Source organism: Cornus florida, unplaced genomic scaffold, assembly GCF_030987335.1.
Source record: "Cornus florida cultivar Cherokee Brave unplaced genomic scaffold, ASM3098733v1 CherokeeBrave_3.0.0_Hap2_Chr01, whole genome shotgun sequence".
Lineage (NCBI taxonomy): Eukaryota > Viridiplantae > Streptophyta > Magnoliopsida > Cornales > Cornaceae > Cornus > Cornus florida.
In genome coordinates this window covers 6,298,959-6,319,828 of record NW_026775571.1, presented here as the reverse complement: position 1 = coordinate 6,319,828, position 20,870 = coordinate 6,298,959, and the positions used below count along the sequence as shown (strand labels likewise).

The following is a 20,870-nucleotide window of genomic DNA, read 5'->3' as shown; positions in this document are numbered from 1 at the left end:
CTCCAAGCAATCTCCTTCAAGAGACTCAACAGTGGGAAATTGAATGAGCGGATTAAGGGTACGCAAAAGTTTTGGAAAGCATGATCATTTATGAAGTGAAGAGGTAAATCATCTGTGCAAAATAAACTTGCAAAGTCCTGCCTACCTTTCTCTTTATTTAAATCAGTTAAACCATTTTCATCATCAGAATCGTCGCTATTGCATTCACCACTGAAATTATGGACGCTCATTTCAGTATCAGGAACATCATCACAATGGCGATCTCCGGCCATATCTAACAAACAACAGTACTTTTTAAAAAAAAATTTTAAAAATTAATGGATTTAAAATGAAGGGACGTAAGCTTGGATAATATATTGGCTATTAAAGTTAAATGGCAGACATGTTTTACCATAACTATCATGCAAGTAGAATCTTAGTCCCATGGATTTCAAATAATTTTCAAATAATTTCTTGAACTTTGTTATTTGAAATCCATTCATACTAGGGTCTTGCTAAAACTTAAATTTAATTTATTAAAATTGAAATTTTAGCTATAATCTTGAGCTTGAATCCATTCATATCAAATCATTCAACCCAAATGGAGCCTCATTCCTTAGAAAGTATAACTGAACACAACTCAACAAAGCCTTTTCCCCATCTACCTAGTGTCTGTTACATAAATTCTATATTTTTTGTTTCCTCATCATATTCTTTTTTTTCATGAATTCTATCTACGTTAACTTTGATCTTCCCCTATCATATCATTACCCTCAACGTAGACCATGTTTCTGTTGAAAATAAACTCTGCTTCTCCCCACTACCAGAAGAATCTAGAAGCTGTAAGAAGATGCAAGAAGCAACATGAAGCCATGAGAAGCTTCTGGAAGCAACCACCAAAGACCACCTACCATGGATGGTGCCATGAAGCAACCATCCGGTGGAATTCAACTTGACAACTTCTACGCGTTTTCAACATGGGTTAGAAGCCTATAAATAGATTGTAGTGTATATTGTTTTAGATATGAAAATATAGAAAGAGAGGAGAAGAAAAGAGTGGCAGAGAAATTGTTCTGTATTTGTTTTGTTTTTCTTCAATGAATTGATTGTTTTATCTCTCTTTGTGGGTTAAAATGAATCACCATAAGTGATTATTTGTGAGTGATCTCTGCCACCAACAGTGGTATCAGAGCGAGGAAAAGGTGAAAAACAGAGCACCCAAGCCACCAACGCAGAAATTAAATCTATCAAAACCACATTTTGATCGCAGAAGAAGGTCCATAAGACCAAGACGAACACAACAGTGTAAAGAACATCTCCAGAAGAGGTCTCTCGCACCCGCACGTGCCACCTGAAAATCTGAGAGTAGATCTGACGCGCCTGTCACGCGTCTTCTCCGGCGAAAATCTGATGTTGGCGACATTCCGGCGATTTTTGTGGCAGTCGAGCCGAGCCGAGCCGAGCCGTCAACCGCCTGTCAACCCAAGACGAGCCAATCAACCAGAGCCAAGCCGAAAGAAAGACAAGAAGGCGTAGATGACTTAATCGAAGCCCAGAAGGTAGTGCTCAAAGAAGTCAGAAAGAAAGACAAGAAGGCGTTATATCTGCTTTATCAAAGTGTCGATGAAGCAAGTTTTGAGAAGATCTCCACCGTCAACACCTCAAAGCAAGCATGGGAAATCCTTCGTAAGGCACATCGAGGGATTGAAAAAACAATCAAAGTTCGACTCCAAGTTCTAAGTGGTGAATTTGAATTGCTACACATGAAAGACAATGAGTCAATTTCTGTATACTTCACTAAAACATTGACTATTGTTAATCAGATTAGAAGATATGGAGATAAGATTGGAGATGTTCGTGTGCTCGAAAAGATTATGCGATCTCTCAACTCAAAATTTGAGCACGTTGTTATTGCAATTGAAGAATCAAAGGATCTTGATGCAATGATAGTAGATGAGCTATTGGCCACATTAGAAATCCACAAACAGAGAATCAATAAAAAAGGTCACCTCAAGTTCCCTGGATCAAGTTCTTCAATCAAAGCTTACAACCAATGAAAATAGAGAAGAGCGATGGGGAACCTAACAAAGAGGATAAGGAAGAGACCGAGGCCGAGGTCGTGGCTATCAGGGAAAAGGTGCTGGATTCAGAGGCGACGGTGGAAGAAACAATTTCAATGGAGAAAGAAATAATAATCAAGGTGGAAGAAGTCAGCCATCAAAAGGAAGAGCTAGAGGCAAAAGAAGCAACTTCAATAATCGCTAAAGTTATGACAAAAGTAATGTGCAATGTTAGAACTGCAACAAATACGGCCACTACAATAATGAATGCAGAGGAAAGCCAACAAGTTAGCAACCGAAGTTGGAGAGCAAGTGAATTTTGCAGAGAAAGATATAAATGAGCCAAGATCACTAATAGCTCAAGATGCGCATCCTAAAGACGAGAATATATGGTTTCTAGATTCAGGAGCTAGTAATCACATGTGTGGAAAAATACACATGTTTGTCGAGCTTGACGAGACTAGGCAAGGACAAGTCTCATTTGGTGATTTCACAAAAATCTGAAAAGGTAATATTTTGATCAAGCTCAAGAATGGAGATCATAACTTCAAATCCAACATCTACTATATTCCAGATATGAAAAACAATATTTTGAGTCTAGGACAACTCTTAGAGAAAGGATACGACATCAGAATGAAGGATTTGTATCTAATCATCAGAGATACAAATGGAAATCTTATTGCTAGAATAAAGACGTCCAATAACAGAATGTTTGCTATTAACATTCAGTACGATTCAGCAAAATGTCTAAGTGTTGTTGTTAAAGACAAAGATTGGTTATGGCATTTGAGATTCGGACATCTCAATTTTGAAGGCCTGAAGTTGCTAGCAAGCAAAAATATGGTAAAAGGTTTGCCTTATATCAGTCATCCAGATGAAGTTTGTGAAAGCTACATACTTGGGAAACATCACAAACTGAGTTTTGCTAAAGAAATCAAGTGGCAAACAACAAAGCCACTGGAGCTCATTCACATAGACGTGTGTGGTCTATTGAAGCCAATGTCAAAAGGATAAAATAGGTATTTTCTTACATTCATTGATGATTATAGCAGAAAGACTTGGGTTTACTTCTTGAAGAAGAAATTAGAAGTATTCAATATCTTCCAAGAGTTTAAAGCTCTTGTCGAAAAGCAAAGTAGCTACTATATCAAGACACTATGATCAGATCAAGGAGGAGAATATATGTCGAATGTATTTCAGAACTACTGCAAAGAGCACGGCATCCGACAACAAACAACACCATCCTATACGCCACAGCTAAATGGTGTTGCAGAAAGGAAAAATCACACTATCTTAGATATAGTCGGAAGCATGTTAAAAGGAAAGTTATTACCCAAAGAATTTTAGGCTAAAGCAGTATCTTGTGTTGTTTACTTGTTGAATAGGTGTCCAACCAGAAGACTTCGATTCAAGACACCTGAAGAAGCTTGAAGAAGCTTAGAGTTCATACAAACCAAGTGTTAATCATTTCAGAATTTTTGGGTGTATTGCCTACACCAAGATCCCAGAAGCCAGAAGAACCAAGCTTGACAACGAAGGACAAAAATATATCTTTGTCGGTTATGGTGACAGAACAATGGGATATAAGTTGTTTAATCCCATCACCAAAGAAGTTATTAATACTAAAGACGTAAATTTTGAAGAAGATGAAGCTTGGAATTGGGATCAGGATGAAGCTGTTAAAAACATAGAGCTCGTTCTTGAAGAAGATGAAGAAAATGCAGCAAGAGAAGTTGCAACGGTGCCACAGATTCTTCCATACCGATCTCCCATACCTTCTGGAAATGATCCCTCATTATCATCATCAGATGAGAGTTCAGGTAAAAGACCCAAAAAAATGAGAAGCCTGAGGGAAATATATGAAGCTACTGAAATGGAGGAAGATCAGAATTTGTTATGTTTATTTCTGGATAGTGATCCTGCTAGCTTCACAGAAGCCATCCAAGAGAATAAATGGAAGACGACTATGGATGAAGAAATCAAAGCTATAGAGAAAAATGATACATGGGAGCTATCTAGTCTACCAAAAGGTCATAAGCCTATTGGAGTGAAATGGGTTTACAAGACAAAGAAGAATGAAAAAGGCGAAGTTCAAAGATATAAAGCACGCCTTGTAGCAAAGGGCTACAAACAAAGAAAAGGATTAGATTATGGTGAAGTGTTTGCTCCTGTTGCTCGACTAGAGATAATCAGACTAATGATATCTGTCGCTGCCCAAAATAGATGGAAGCTTTACCAACTCGACGTAAAGTCAGCATTTCTGAATAGATTTCTAGAAGAAGAAATCTATGTTAAACAACCGCTGGGATACGAAGAAAGCCCTCTATGGGCTAAAGCAAGCTCCAAGTGCATGGAATGCAAGAATTGATAAGTATTTCCAGGATAATGGATTCGAGAAATGTCCATACGAGCATGTTGTATACATAAAGAAAGATGTAAAAGGAGGCGTACTATTTGCATATTTGTACGTTGATGATTTAATCTTCACAGGTAACAACCCAGCTATGTTTGAAGCATTCAAAAAGACCATGATTTGAGAATTCGAAATGACAGACATTGGTCTAATGGCACACTTCCTTGGAATAGAAGTGATACAAAGAGATGAAGGAATTTTTATCTCCCAAAGTAGATATGCAAAGGAGATCCTCAAGAAGTTCAAAATGGAATCATACAATTCGGTATCAACCCCAGTAGAAAGCGGACTGGAACTCAGAAAGAATGAAGATGGAGGAAATGTTGATCCAACATACTTTAAAAGTTTAGTTGGAACTTTACGATCCCTGACTTGTACCAGACTTGATATACTCTACGGAGTTGGATTGATCAGCAAATATATAGAAAAACCAGATCAATCACATCTAGATGCTGCAAAGAGGATACTTCGCTACATCAAAAGCACAATCAATTATGGTTTGTTATTTACCTCAACTGATGAGCTTAGTCTTACTGGCTATTCAGAGAGTGGTTGGGGTAGAGATTTAGATGAAAGAAAAAGCACAACTGGATTTGTCTTTTTCATGGGAAATACAGCATTCACATGGTCATCCAAGAACTAACCTATAGTGACCCTATCTTCATGTGAAGCTGAGTACGTAGCAGCCAGCTCAACTGTGTGTCATGCTATTTGGTTAAGAAATGTGCTGAAACACTTGGGATTTCTACAAGAAAATCCTACGGAGATTTACATCGATAATCGTTCAGCAATCGCTCTAGCGAAGAATCCAGTATTTAATGAACGAAGTAAGCATATCAACACACGTTATCATTGCATCAGGGAGCATGTGCAGAACAAGGAAGTGGAATTAATATCTTACAAGACGAATGACCAAGTTGCAGATATTTTTACAAAACCATTGAAGCAAGACCTATTCAATACACCGAAGATGATGATGGGAATGCAGAAATTTAGAGAAGCAAGTTTAAAGGGGGATGTTGAAATAAACTCTGCTTCTCCCCACTACCAGAAGAATCCAGAAGCTATAAGAAGATGCAAGAAGCAACATGAAGCCATGAGAAGCTTCTGGAAGCAACCGCCAAAGACCACCGACCATGGAAGGTGCCGTGAAGCAACAATCCGGTGGAATTCAACTTGACAACTTCTACGCGTTTTCAACACAGGTTAGAAGCCTATAAATAGATTGTAGTGTATATTGTTTTAGCTATGAAAATATAGAAAGAGATAAAAGAAGAAAAAAGTGGCAGAGAAATTGTTCTGTATTTGTTTTGTTTTTCTTTAATGAATTGATTGTTTTATCTCTCTTTGTGGGTTAAAATAAATCACCATAAGCGATTATTTGTGAGTGATCTGTGCCACCAACAGTTTCCTAATGACCCGTGCATTTAGTGGCTTCCATTTCCCCTATCATCACCCTCTATCTAAGGCTCATCATACCTTTTCTTTCTTCAATTTTCAAACCCTCAAAGCATCAAGTATTTTTGTGTTCTTATGACAACCAAACTGAGGGTAAAATTAACCTCAAACAAAAAATCAAAAATCAAAAATCAAAACAATGATAAAATCAGATATTCTATAAGCGATCTAATAGGCTCAGTTCAAATGCTAAGAAAACATTAGGAAATCTGATTTTAAACCTAAAATTTCATAGCAGTTTCGGTTTCAGAATCTAAATCTTCTATTATGGTCCAGGATTTTCTCAGCAATCGAGGTAAACAAATTTAAAGGAAAAAAAAATGAAATTATAGAGCAAGTAAGAATATAACCTGGTTGGAAAGCGAGCGATCCAGAAGAGTGGTAAGATGAAATGGAACTGTACCCGCTCACAAAGAGAGAATCTAGGTTTCTTTTTGGAGTCCAACAGAGTTCTTAAGGGGATGGAATTTGGGCCCACTTCCATTTTGCGCGGGAAGATGAAATGACATGATCGGACGGCCCTAGGCAAACGATGAATAATGCTGCAATTTGGCACAACTGATATACATTGGTGTGGGCTCCATGCATTGTTGTGGAGCCCTTGGTCGATTTGAATATAATGTTTGTTTTTAATTTTCTTTTTCTAACCCTTGCGCCTCAATTGGTTAGATAAAATAACATTAAACAAAAAAATTTGAAATGAAATTTTTTAACATTTTAAAATTTTGATAGAAAGAAAAAGATTTTTTTTAATAATTTTCATAATTAAAAAGAAAAATTTTACTTTTTTAAAAATGTTATATAAAATTTTCATTTTTTTTTTTTTTTTAAATCTTGTGATTACACACAAGTACACAATTATATTCTTTTACAAATCTCATCCCTACTATCACATGGATGAAATTTAAGTTGCTGACTTGCGCAGTGGACGGGAATTTGAACCCACACTCAATACACTAGATATGATTCGTTCAGACACAAAAATGTTCGTCCTACCATCTAACTTTGTTACACATAAATGCACAACTTCTTAATGGCAAGCATGACATTCCTTTTTTCTTCATGGTCATCCAAAAAGGGCTCTCTAAAGGGAGTAGAGATCGTACCGTTAGGATTAGAGGCCCTTTTGTTCAATGCCTCCATTGTTGCCTTGCAAATTAATTCACTCATAAATTTCCAGCATTCAATGCAGGAATATGTAAACCATCTTAATTTTTGTTAAATCTTGTTATGAGGTGAGATATTCAAATATACCAAAGGTCAAGGGGGCAAATCCGTTCAATGCAGGAATTTGTAAACCATCTTAATTTTTGTTAAATCTTGTTATGAGATGAGATATTCAAATATACCAAAGGTTAAGCGGGCGAAGCCATAAATTTTGATTTTTTTTTTTTCATTTATTTATTTATTTGTGTGTGTTGGTAAAATTATGATTCTGCCCTTTTGTTTAATGCCTCCATTTTTTATTTATTTGTGTGTGTTGGTAAAATAATTAAACGGACATTAGTTAGAATACCCCCTCAACTTGAGGGGGATTTTTTGCAAAAAAAAAATTTTAAGGGGGATTATTTGCAACTGACTAATAGTCAAGGATCGTTTTTTGCAATTAGCTTAATTTGACAATTAGTTTCAAAAAGTTAACTTTGTATTTTTAAAAATATGCAAAATTAAGTAGTAAAATTTTAAAATTTTCCCATATATAACATCTTCTTCAATTTTTTTTTTTTTTTTTATTATTAAAAAAATTTAAAATTTTAGTTAACAGAGAAGTGAGTATAATTTAAGCCAGAACAATGATGAACTTGTAGCAAATCCCCCGGCACTACAAACTTCGCTAGACTTTTTCGTGTTTGATTTGGGCTGTTTGTGAGTATAATTTCAGGGTTTGGTTCTTCAACCCAGCCACCGACTTCATCATCATCACCACCGCCGCCACAACACAGCCCAGTCATTGGAATATTAATTCCTTTTAAAAAAAAAAAAAAAAAATTGATTGGAATATGAATTTGGTTTGGATTGATCTATGAATTTTGAGAATGAATCGTGTTCATTAATTTTGAGTTTGAATCATGTTCATCCAATACATGTTTGTATATTTGTATAGATGGGTTTCTGGGTTTTCATTCTTTACTGTTTTTCTTTCTCTCTTTTTTGGTTGATTTTGAAATCAACTATGGCCAAATATGGATTATTCTACGAGCTAAGTTCTTTAGATTGATTCTGTTAATTCAATATATGCATAATATAGGTGGATTTAAAGTTTTAGAGGTGGGGGTAGAAAGGTCCAACTAACTAAGGTTAAAATTGTGTTTTGAAATAATAACATATATTATTTTGTGTAAAATATACACTGCGTATGATGTGTAAATTTCTTTTTATCTCCAACTATTTCTTAAGATACACTGTGTCACCAATGTGTAAAATTCTTGTATATTTTATACAATCCTTTTAAAAAGTCACATCAGCATATTTCTTTTCTCCGTCCTCTTTCTCATTTCATTAACCAATCAACCTTATATTAAATAGGTTTATAAAAATTATGTGGAAATTATGTGGGGGTACATCAGCATATTTCCTTTCGCCTTCCTCTTTTTCATTTCATTAACCAATTAACCCTATATTAAATAAGTTTGTAAAAATTATGTGGAAATTATGTAAGGTCCAGGCATGACATTGGTCTAATGTGTAAATTTCTTTTTATCTCCAACTATTTCTTAAGATACACTGTGTCACCAATGTGTAAAATTCTTGTGTATTTTATACAATCCTTTTAAAAAGTCACATCAGCATATTTCTTTTCTCCGTCCCCTTTCTCATTTCATTAACCAATCAACCTTATATTAAATAGGTTTATAAAAATTATGTGGAAATTATGTGGGGGTACATCAGCATATTTCCTTTTGCCTTCCTTTTTTTCATTTCATTAACCAATTAACCCTATATTAAATAAGTTTGTAAAAATTATGTGGAAATTATGTAAGGTCCAGGCATGACATTGGTCTAATGTGTAAATTTCTTTTTATCTCCAACTATTTCTTAAGATACACTGTGTCACCAATGTGTAAAATTCTTGTGTATTTTATACAATCTTTTCTCCTTCCTCTTTCTCATTTGATTTACCAATCAATCCTATATAAAATAGGTTTGTAAAAATTATGTAGAAATTATGTGGGTACATCAGCATATTTCCTTTCTCCTTCTTTTTTTCTCATTTCATTAACCAATCAACCCTATATTAAATAGGTTTGTAAAAATTATATGGAAATTATGTGGGGTCCAAACATGATATTAGTTGGTTTGTATTAAAGAATATATTTTTACACAAAAGGTATAAAATAATGACTGTAACTAAAAATAAATAATCCAATTTTTTTTTTTTATGTAAATCTATTATGACACGTCAAATTAACAAATATATATATATATAATATATATAATATATATATATACACCCGGTTGGAGATATTAAAATATGAAAAATTACGTACTGAAATTTTAAATTTTTCCTATATGTAACATCTTCTTCAATTATTATTATTATTATTATTTATAAAAAAAAAAAATTAAAATTTTAGTTAATGAGAGAAGTGAGTATGAGAAAGGGGCAGATCTTAGTGTGCGCATTGTGTTACCCTAAATTCCTTAAATAAATTTAAAGCACGAAAATGGTAAGTTACTGAAGATTAAAGATTTTGTATCACACAATTTTTGGCAACTCAATTTCTTATTGATTCAGCTTCCAAAATTGTAATATACAGGAAATCACTATAATAATATATATATTCTTAATTTCTTTGGTTATTTCCTATAAAGCTCAGATCAAGAAACCCATTGTTTCTTTTCTGTATCGAAGTTGAGGAGCAGAGGCCAGAAGCCATTAAAGCTAAGGTATTTTTTCCTTTATTGTTGTTCCCCTCTTTAGTAAATAAATACTAAATAATGACTTTCTATTGCCTTTAATTTTTCAGTTAGCCCTTTCTCTCTCAATACTTAATATGTCAATTGTGTTAATTTTTCCGCATTGATTGTTGTCATATCATGCTTTCTTCATTACTTGATTATTATTATTATTATTAGCATAGAACACTGCACTCCCACCGCCATTCTCCATTTATCTCCTTAATTTCATCCTCCTCTCAAATAGTGCAACTCCCTTTATATACGCATACATACACATTGTGACAATTGATCTAAGAAGTGGGTTCTGCAAATCAAACACCACTCCCTCGATGCCATCACATTCATCTCCTGGCGTCCCCGGCCACCACGGCAACACCACCACCACCAGCCGCCTTTTCTTCTCCAACGTATGGACCGCCGTTGAGATTCTGCCCCTTAACCTACCCTGCTGGCTAAGGACCAAACCTCTCCTACTCCATAAGGTAACAAGTAAAGGAGGAGGAGGAGGAGGAGGAACCATGATGAACATGTAGCACATCGCCGGCACTACAAACTTCGTTAGATTTTTTCGCGTTTGATTTGGGCTATTTGAGTGTATAATTTCAGGGTTTGGTTCTTCAATGCAGCCACCGACTACACCGCCATCACCGCAGCACAGCCCAGTCATTGGAATATTAATTCTTTTTAAAAAAAAAAAAAAATTGATTGGAATATATGAATTTGGTTTGGATGCATCCATGAATTTTGAGAATGACTAGTGTTCATTAATTTTGAGTTTGAATCATGTTCATCCTATACGTGTATGTATATTTGTATAGGTGGGTTTCTGGGTTTTCATTCTTTACTGTTTTTCTTTTTTTCTTTTGTTTTTTTCGTTGATTTTGACATCAAGTATGGATTCGGCTACGAGTTAAGTTCTTCAGATTGATTCTGTTAGTTCATTATATGCAGCATGTATACAGATATAATTTTTATTATTATGTAGAAGTTTTACATCTACATCTTTTAAAAAATAGATATATGTATATATTGTATACCAAGTGGTTTTATTTGGTATTTATATAATTGTAACATGAATATGAATGTTTGATTTCAGCAAAATCCGAAGATGGGTCGAGCAAAATTGAAGATGGAATTGATAAGTAATGAAAAGAAGCGTCATTCGACGTTTCAGAAGAGAAACAAGGGTTTGAAGAAGAAAGCGTACGAACTATCGACACTATGTGACGTGAATGTGTGCATGATCATTTACGGTCCGAAACAGAATGAGCATCATTCCATGGAGCTGGGGATGTGGCCTTCGAATCCCCATGAGATTCAACGCATGATTGAATTGTTCAAGAATCGATCTGAGCAAGACCGTAATAGCAGGACACATGATTTGTCAGATTTTTTCGAGGACAGGACTAGGAAAGTTGAAGAAGAAGTGGAGAAACTGCGGAAAAAGAATGATAATGAAGCTAAGTATCCGAGTTGGGACCAACGGTACAACACTCTCTCGGAGGAACACTTGAGGCAATTGAGCAGTTTACTGGATGATAAGGTTGCGGTTGCCAAGGATCAGCTTGAATTAATGAAGCTAGGAAATCAAAGTTCGGAGGTGATACCAGGTGGTGGTATCATAGATTGCACTACTCCAATACAATATTCAAGCCAAACCCATCCTTATTATTTCAGGGATGATGATTTTACAAGAAACATGCACTTGAATTTTATTCATGACCAATATTCTATTTCTTCAGTGAATCCATGTCAATACTACTCCCCCATGGATCAAGCTTATTTGATGATGATGCATGATTATAATAATAGCTACTGCAATCAACTTGCGTCTAGCAGCAGCAACGCCATGCATGTTCATCTTCTTGATTCACCTACTCCCATGCCACTGCCACTGCCACTGATAGACAACATGGTAGTGAACAATCCGAGGCCAACTCCCATGCTGCACTATATGCACTACCCAATAATCTCAAGTACTGCTCCATCCCAAATGCATGCGCCAGCAGCAGCTAATTCTCAGTATTATGATCATCAAGTCGATGAATTTCAGATGAAGAATCAAAAATAAATATATATATATATATATATATCAGTAGTGGGTACGGTTTTCTATGCTTAATTAATTAGCTAGTATGTTCATCTTCAATAGTTATCTAGCAAATGACCTAACAATATATGGATGATTCTATTATAACATGTGTTTTTTACGATAATTTCAATGTGATGTGGATTCGAGTGTAATTTTGGCTCTAGGATTTTGATTTGTTTTTAGCTTTTCGTCTTATTATATACTTGTCCTTTTTATTCAAATAACTATTGTTACCTGTATTCTGGCTTGAAAATACACATACATATATATACCTATCTAAAAGATAGATAAAAAAAAAATGTACATGCAAATTAGTAAGGGACTCATAGATCAGCTTCAAGTTCAAAATTAAAAAATTGAAATTCTCGCAAATACTACTACAAGCACTTGCCATTCATTATAGGCACATCTCCTCTGTGGTGGTGGTGACTCGGAGGGCTTCACCTTTTCCGGATTTCGCTAGATTCATTCTTCAAAAGTAGTAGGGTGGGATCAACTGTGCCACACACTTTACCATTCATTCTGAAATTGGATACTCCTAATGCCACCAAAAAAGAAAAGTCAAACAACTCATCTTGAATGTTTTAAATAAATGAACATGACAATTGGTATTAAAAATATATATACTAGAGCCATCAAACAATAAAGAGCATATATTAGTTGACGATACACAAAAGCTGAATTGTAAGAAAACTTAAACGAGGTTCGTTTTCCGATGGCAGAAAAATAGTAACACAACATGCACCCTCAAGTACATTGGACTGATGAAATGCAATTGAGACCTTTCTCTCTCTCTCTCCACCGTTTCGGCCATCTTTAACTTTGTGTTCCCCATTTGCTTTTCTCTCTGCTCTCTTTCATAGGAGTGAGGAGGTGCCAATTTTTTGCCTTTCACATACTAAATAAAATGAGCATATAACAATAAGTTCTCTTTGTGGGTAGTTTTTACGTCGTTTTTGCTTTTGTTTTGCTAGATCTATTTCTATTTGGCTTGTTTTCGGCTCAACTAGGTGGATTTGTTATTTTCTCCTCGGCTATATCAGAGATTTATGTAGCTTGATTTTTTCTTTTGCAATATTTGGGTGGTTTTTCCTCTTGTTGAAAGGGCCTTGTAAATGTTGTTGCCTTGTTGATGATTTGACTTTTAGGTCACTTCCGTTGCTGCTCTTCTTTCTTGGTGGTTTCCGTTGTTGAGCTGTGACTCTTTCTCAAGTGTACTTCAATTTTTTTTTTTTTTTCCTTACATTATAGCATCCCTTAAATTTTAATTACTTTCTATAATTAGTAGTGGGCCTCAAAAGTTTCTATTCCCAAATTTTTTATTTCCTTATACTATAGCATCTTTAAATTTTTAATACTTTCTATAATTAGGCCCTAAGCATTAAAAAGATTAATGGTGGGCTCAATTTTTTTTTTTTTTTTTTTTTTAAAATCTTTTCTGAGTTTTATTTTTTTTCCTCTTTGTAATTATTCAATATATATTTAACAGTAAGTTGGGAGAAGGGTCCATATTATCCAATTTAACTTTTTTTTTATTATTATTTTTTCCTCTTATTCGTCGCTCTATATTTCACTACCTGTCAATGTGGTGTCTACATCTTCTTTATTTACAACTTTTTTTTTTTCTTTTTTTCACTCAATACTCATTAACAATTTATAATTTCATTATAAGATTTTGATCCTCTTTGTAATTATTCAATATATATTTAACAGTAAGTTGGGAGAAAGGTCCATATTCTCCAATTTAACTTTTTTATTTCTTATTTTTATTTTTTCCTCTTATTCTCGCTCTATATTTCTCTACCTGTCAATATGGTGTCTACATTTTCTCTATTTACAACTTTTTTTTCTTTTTTTCTTTTCTTCACTTAATGCTCATTAACAATTTATAATTTCATTATAAGATTTTGAACACGCTTTTAAATTTTTTCTAAATTAGCTTCTGTTAGTCTTTAACTTAAATTATTTTATAATTTTATCTATTTTTTTAATCATAAATTGTATAGTTTGTTTGTGAGTTGTGAATATTTTTATTTATATGGTTGAATATGTCTATTAGAAAATATGAAAAATTTAAGAAGAAGACAAAATTACATAAATTAATTCAATCTGAAAAAGGAGATATTTGATAAATTTGTTATTACTAAAAAAAAAAAGTGAAAATTCAACAAATAAACAACCAAATCTTTTAAAAGTAATAGTAAAAGAACTTTATATTAGCCACTTGATTCATAATGATAATTACATTTGTGATAAGAAAAATCTTTTTGAATAACAAATTTTTTGGAAGAAAGTGAAACAAGGAAAGAAAAAAAAAAAAAAAAACTTAATCAAAAGGCCACTTTTATATTTTTTGCCTAAGGCCTCAAATTACATTGAGCCGCCTGTTCTCAATTACACAACATGCAAGAGCTAAATTGTAAGAAAACTTACTAGGTTTGTTTTTGATGAAAATAAAAAATAAAAAAAAATCAAAAATCAAATAAATGCTTCATATAAATTTTGAAAAAAAAAAAAATGCAAGTGGAAATTTTAGTGATTAAAAAAAAAAAAAAATGAACTAACTAACCGGTAAGAAGGCATTAATCAGATTATTAAAATAAAAGTATACCAAAAATACCAAAACCTGCAAGTACCATTCAAGGAGAGGTATAATTTTCCTAAAATTATGAATGAAGGATGGATTGCCCACAATTCTTTAGTATTGGGCTTGGAATTCCAGGAATTGAGGGCAGGACCGACTGGTCAGTGCCAGTACAATGCAAGTAACCCCATCATCTGAAAAAATTGGTCAGTACCAACTCTATTCTCCTACACAATGGCTTCAAGGCTTCAAGCCAAAAATATTTGTTGCTTAAAACTTGTATTCAATCACAAATATGGTCTAAGTTTTTAAAGTGCTTAAAAAAAAATTTGTCACTTTTTGTGCTCCCGCTTTACGTGACTTAAAGTGGTATCTCCTCAACTTTTAAAGTAGAAGATCGAGGGTTTAAGTCTCTATATGAACAAAAGTTGATGCGTGTATTTTTTGCTTTGAAAATAATAATAATAATTATTATTATTATTGTAGGAATTGAATCTTTAAAAAGAATAAAAGGCCATTTTCTAATATTTGACTGGATATAAATCTAACCTTCAAAATTATTTGGGTAACGCAATTCTCAACATCATAACCTACCTTCTCATTCTTCACTATTTGAATTTCTACCACCATAAATAATGATCCCTAAAATGACATAAAGAATTATTTTCTACTTAAGTGAATAGCCTTTCTTTTATAATATATGTTAGCCATATTTTATTTTTTTTGAAAAATGTTATATTCCCTAGAGCAAAAGAGAGAAAATTAAATAACCTTGGTTGGTCGTCCCACCAAAGAGGTTCATGCAAGAGTTACTATGATCAATCCACCTGCTAGTCTACGATCCAACATGGCAGCAGAATCAACCCAACATTGCTCAATATCAAATATTTGTGCTAGGCTATTGACAAATCCTAATAATTATTTTTTAACAAAAATAAATGATATTTTGTTTCTCAAATTACATATATTAGTGTTTTGAATCAAGAAAATAACTTCTTCGCATGCGAAGATAAAGCTGCATACTTCCGATCCTTCTCGAATCCCGCAATAGCGAGAGTCTCATGCATCAAACTAGTCATTTTAATAGTTAATTGTGTAAATATGCTATAGATCCTCGTCCAAGATAGCTTAAAAGTTAAAAGATGATTCAGGTGCAAATAATTGTGTGTGTAGTGTGTAGAGAGAGTAAATAATTGGATCTCACTTAATTAATCTGCTCTATTCATTACAATGTTTTACCAACATTAAAATAGCAAACCAGTAAGCATCCAGATTCTATTTCAAAGAAAATAAGGCATCAGTTGAAGAAACTATTAGCATAAGTTCAACATCCATATAATTGAAGCCTATCCAATAACAAAAACACATTGATTTCCCACACTGACCACTAGACATGATTCTTGGCCAGACAATAGCTGCAACAAGAAGAGTACCATTGAGAGTTTCACCAAAATATATATATATATATATATATATATATATATATATATATATATATATATATTAGCATGATGTGTAGGATAAATTTGTCAACATCATGACCTCATTCATGATAAAACTAGAAGCATGTAGGCGAATGGAGAGAAAATAAGGTCACTGAGGTAGCATGGCTAGTCCATCAGTGCTCTCAATGCCAACTCCGAGCACACATCACGGCATTTATTACAGCTTGACGAGAGGAAACAAGACGTACATTTCTATCCTCGGTATAATATGCATCAGATGAAGTAAGAACAGAAATTGGAATCCCCAAAAGACCACGAGCCATCCTTGAGAGCGTGGGATACTTTGAACTTGCAGCTCTCCACCAACGCAAAATGTCAAAATTTTGGCACCAAGGCAAGACAGGTTCCTCCAAATACCAATCCAACTCTGACTTAGGAGACCCCTTGGTAGATTAGACAAACAAATGGAAGCCTTGTATATGACTAGAAACATCACCTGCATTGCTACATCCTCCCTCAACACGACTAGGAACCTCCTCCTTTCTTTTTTTGGTTAGAGGACCCTCTGTTTCAGAATCAGAAATCTCCTTTTCAGCATCGAAACTTGAATCACACTCATAGTCCTCTTCAATTAAGGTTGCATAATCATCATAAAAGCTATGACAATCCGAAGCTGAATCACACTCAGAGTCCTCTTTTTCAATCATTAAGGTTGTATAATCGTCGTAAATGCTATGAATGGCTTCCAAAACAGTTGACACTCGTGAGTTACTATCACCATCTTTGAGTTCCAAGGATAAATATTCAATGTACTTCATCTTACATCGTGGATCCATTACCGTAGCAACTGCCAACACCAAAAACATTATTTTCCAGTACTTATTCAACTTCTGAAGCATTTTCTCAACAACAGAACTAATAAAACCATCTGAATTTGAGGCCTCTTGAATCAAACTCACTTGAAGTTCTCGAAGATTACTAAGAACGATGCTAGCAGTTGGTTATTTTGTTTCAAATAACAATACACATGAAATAGCCACTACAACAAATTTGGGTTCTTGCCACAAGACACTTCGTGGCAAAAACTTTCAAATTTCGTGGCGAAAACCTTTTAGCCATAAGAAATAGCTCGTGGCTCAGTCGTGGAAGTAACCCCGTCACAGAATGTCAATAACTACAAATAAAAATTTTCGTCGCGAAATGTGGACTTTTTGCCACAAATTTAAACTCGTGGTAAAATACCTTCTATTGCCACGAGCTATTTCGTGGCTAAATAACGATACTTTCGTGGCAGGTAACAATCCCGATATAGGAATTAATCGTGGCTAATTCAATCATTGTGCCACGAAAATATTTATCGTGGTAAAATAGGTCTTTTCCCATGGAATTTATTCGTGACTATAAATTTAATTGTCCACGAATATATGTCGTGGCAAATACCCAAAATAGGTCACGGAGGTTTTTCGTGGCTATAATTTTAATTGCCCACGAATATATATCGTGACAACTACCCAAAATAGGCCACGAAGCTTATTCATGGCTATAATTTTAATCGACCACAAATATATGTCGTAGCTAATATCCAAAAAAGGCCACAAAATTTGGTCGTGGAAAATGTTTCCATTTTTTCAATATATTAATTTTTTTTTTTGAATTTATATATATCAATAACATATTAATATGGCACCAATTATAATATCATAACCTATAAATTATTAACATTATAAACAATATCAAAAATAAAATTTAATCACACATCAAAATGATTATGCAAATAAATAAATACTTGATATTATACAAGCCACACGAACAAAAAAAAATATTGTTTACAACATATACAATAAAGCCCATCGCGCAAAAAAAAAAAAAAAAAAAAAAAAAAAAAAAAAAAAAAAAAGAATCTTAGTATCTTGACAAAAACAAGCTAGTAATCTAAATAGAATGTTCCAGGATCTTAAACAAAAATAAGCTATAGAATCCTAAACAAAGGGTTCAAAGATCTAGACATAAATTACTTAAACCATCTTAAACAAAAAAAGCTTGAATTCTTATAGTATGAGCTCATCCAACAATCTGCAAAACCAACAATGAATAAAAACAATTAGTGCTTATATATAATAAAAAAAATTGAACCCAAAGCTAAGTTTCACCCAATTACAATAAGATTCAGAGTAAATATAGAAGGGTTGAGAAATGAAAATGTTACCAACTACATAGGTACTTTATTCTATATTTTACTAAATATTTTCATATATCCACACCACATGCCACCACAGTATAGAATTCTCTAGAATCTGTATGATACCACACATCATCAAACTTAGATTGTTGATTAATTTTATAAAAGTAAATTTTGGTCTTTTCAAGTTCAAATTTGACTATACCCGTTTTCTATGGAATTGTGTGAGAAAACCTTTTTACCCAATTCTAAATAGACATATAGTTAATTTGTTGATAGAATTATTTGCCTCATTGTTGAGTTACCAGGTTAGGTTATTAAAAAATAGTTGAACATATCATTTATCCATTACTTATTTAATGTAATTCTATTGTAGGCTTTGTAGCCCCATTAGTTTTGTCAATACCCAAGTATCTTGACTCTCCAACACCTATAAACTGGAGTAAATAATGTTTGTTCCTTGTATTTTAGGGAGACTTTCTATGCTAATTTTTTTTCAAAACCATAGAAATTAGTGCTTCATATGCCAAAATATAAACCACTTTTTTTTTTTTTTTTGGTTCTGGATTTTTAATTGTTAGTCATATACTTGTTAATACTTGTATCCTACTCATATCTCCATCAGTGGAACCCATTTCAATCTAACCTTTTAATTTCGAACTAAGTCTTGTAATTGAGTTGTCCATAGATTCTCTCTAGAAAATTTCATATTGAAGGTAAAGCTTGTACCTAAATGTTTTTCCCAGATTAAAGCAAGTTATTTCAACGTATTCAATCCAAGGAATTGATATATATATATATATATTAAAGAAAGAAAGAAATAATATATAACTATGGTCTTGATGGAAAGAGTATTGTTTGGACTCTTCAATTATATGACTTAGGCAGGTGTACAGATAAGGAAATGAAAGTACAGGGAGTGAATTAGGGACTGAAGAGGTTGAGAGAAATTCCGAGTGTTGTACGAGAATGAAGGGAAAAGAAGGAAATTAAAAGTATATCAAAGTTTTCATTTGAAAGTTGCTGTCCAGATTGAAGAGTTACTGAGCACCTGTGTTTAGAGTTTTTTTTCCTAATTATGTATTACAAGTATTTGAGGAAATCTGTGTATGTACTTTGATGATTTGCTGTAATTTGAGGTAGGACTGAATTATTTATAGCAATTAGAAATAGTCAACTGACAATTCAACTGATTGATCATAACACAACCTCTAAGGGGTTGAGAATTGGTCCAATTTTGATAACTATACATGGAAAGATAGTATTTATGTTTGTTATAAATACTTATATTTGAATGAAAATAATTCCACCCCCACTAGACAAAAGGGCATTCTTTTAACCGTAATATTTATTCAAAACAATCCCATCCTAAGCTTTAGGCTTTTTCTTAAGGGGAGGCCCAAATTTACCGTATGTATTATAACTTGATAATAGCAACCTATAAGTCTTTTCCTCCATAACAAAAATCCCAAAAGTTCAATTAAGATAATTCTAGAGACGAGTGAGGATGAAAAACAAATTGAAACATTTTGGAATCCTCACTAGAAGAGAAGAAAATGGGCACATCCAAGAAGTGAAGATGAGAAACTCTCAACAAACAACCACTTAAGAGAATGCAGAGGGAGAAAACAGGTCTTTTAACCTTAAACTCAATGGAACTCTTTCCTTTTTTTGATCAATAAGGACTATAACATTTTATGATACCAAAAATATTCACCATCAAGTGCCAGTGCCTTTCCTACTCATAACATTATCCAAAAGACTGGACCAATATAAGCTTTTAAAAATCAAGTTATATATGCATGTACACAAGGAAATCAAGTTATTTTGGGTCATTACATTAAGATACCAGTAGAGCAAAATGTAATAAATAATCATAAGGAAATCCAACATCAAGCAGCATATAATTAAAAAAAATTCTGTTTCATGTTGCCAATATAAAATTTTAATAGATCAAATCCATAAAATAACAAATGAAAAAGCACAAAACAAACAATTGATGAATACCTTGTTTGTTGATAGAATTGCAGCACTGACCAAAAAGTTACTGCGAGAGAGTGAAATCCAATGACGATAATTGGGGAATTTTACACCTTGTAATTAAATACGTAAATCATTTTTATTGTAGGGACTGCAATTTGAAAGAATGCAATATAACTTTACCTAAAATTCCCTCGCAAAAACACAAATAAGAAACCCTAATTAGGTAGAAATTCTAAAATTAGGTAGAAATTCTAAAATTTACACAAATATTATGGATACGAACCTTGTAATGAAGACTCAAATTGGTTGAGGAAAGTTGATTGTGCTTTAAATTGCTTCAAAAACAAACCCAAAATCGTCTTCAAATCCCCCTTATGAAGTATCAATTGGATTTTGTTTCAAACAGACACCATTTAAGAACACATATTTTGCCTGGACGGGGAGAATGTTGATTGGGTCTTTGTTTGAACGGAAAGGATATCTACCTAGTTGTCGGTGACCAGTTGATGGGGGACTGTTGATTGGATCTTTGTTTGAATGGAAATGATATGTAAGAGGTGTGATAAACAGAGGATAATTGGGAGGGTTATGAGAGAGAAATGGGGAGAGGGGAAGCTGAATGGGGGGTATTCAATCTACAGGCGGTAAAAAAATTACTTGAGCGGGATATATTTTCAGTCTTTTGAAACAAAATTAAATTTGTTAGAGTAATTTGGAGCGCGGTATATTTGGTGGGCGGGAATTTTTCTGTTTTTAGAATTAATTGATTTTTATGGT

At 33.4% G+C, this 20,870-nt stretch overlaps 2 protein-coding genes and 1 long non-coding RNA gene across 3 annotated transcripts; 2 read left to right on the top strand and 1 right to left on the bottom strand.

The window, feature by feature from the left end:
* The first annotated feature begins 891 nt into the window (after positions 1–891).
* Positions 892–2,036, top strand: LOC132269062 (uncharacterized). Its single transcript, XM_059770076.1, has 3 exons — positions 892–960; positions 1,161–1,255; positions 1,349–2,036. Exons 1-3 carry the CDS (start codon positions 892–894, stop codon positions 2,034–2,036), a joined length of 852 nt encoding a protein of 283 aa, XP_059626059.1.
* Positions 2,037–10,918: 8,882 nt separating this feature from the next.
* LOC132269049 (MADS-box transcription factor PHERES 2-like) lies at positions 10,919–11,881 on the top strand. Its single transcript, XM_059770052.1, has one exon. The coding sequence runs from the start codon at positions 10,919–10,921 to the stop codon at positions 11,879–11,881; it is 963 nt and encodes a 320-aa protein (XP_059626035.1).
* A 5,932-nt stretch (positions 11,882–17,813) lies between these two features.
* Positions 17,814–20,742, bottom strand: LOC132284950 (uncharacterized). The gene is made up of 3 exons (XR_009472406.1): positions 20,377–20,742; positions 20,118–20,273; positions 17,814–18,004 (listed from the first exon to the last, which is right to left on the bottom strand). It is a non-coding gene; the product is annotated as an uncharacterized LOC132284950 (long non-coding RNA).
* Between the last annotated feature and the right edge of the window lie 128 nt (positions 20,743–20,870).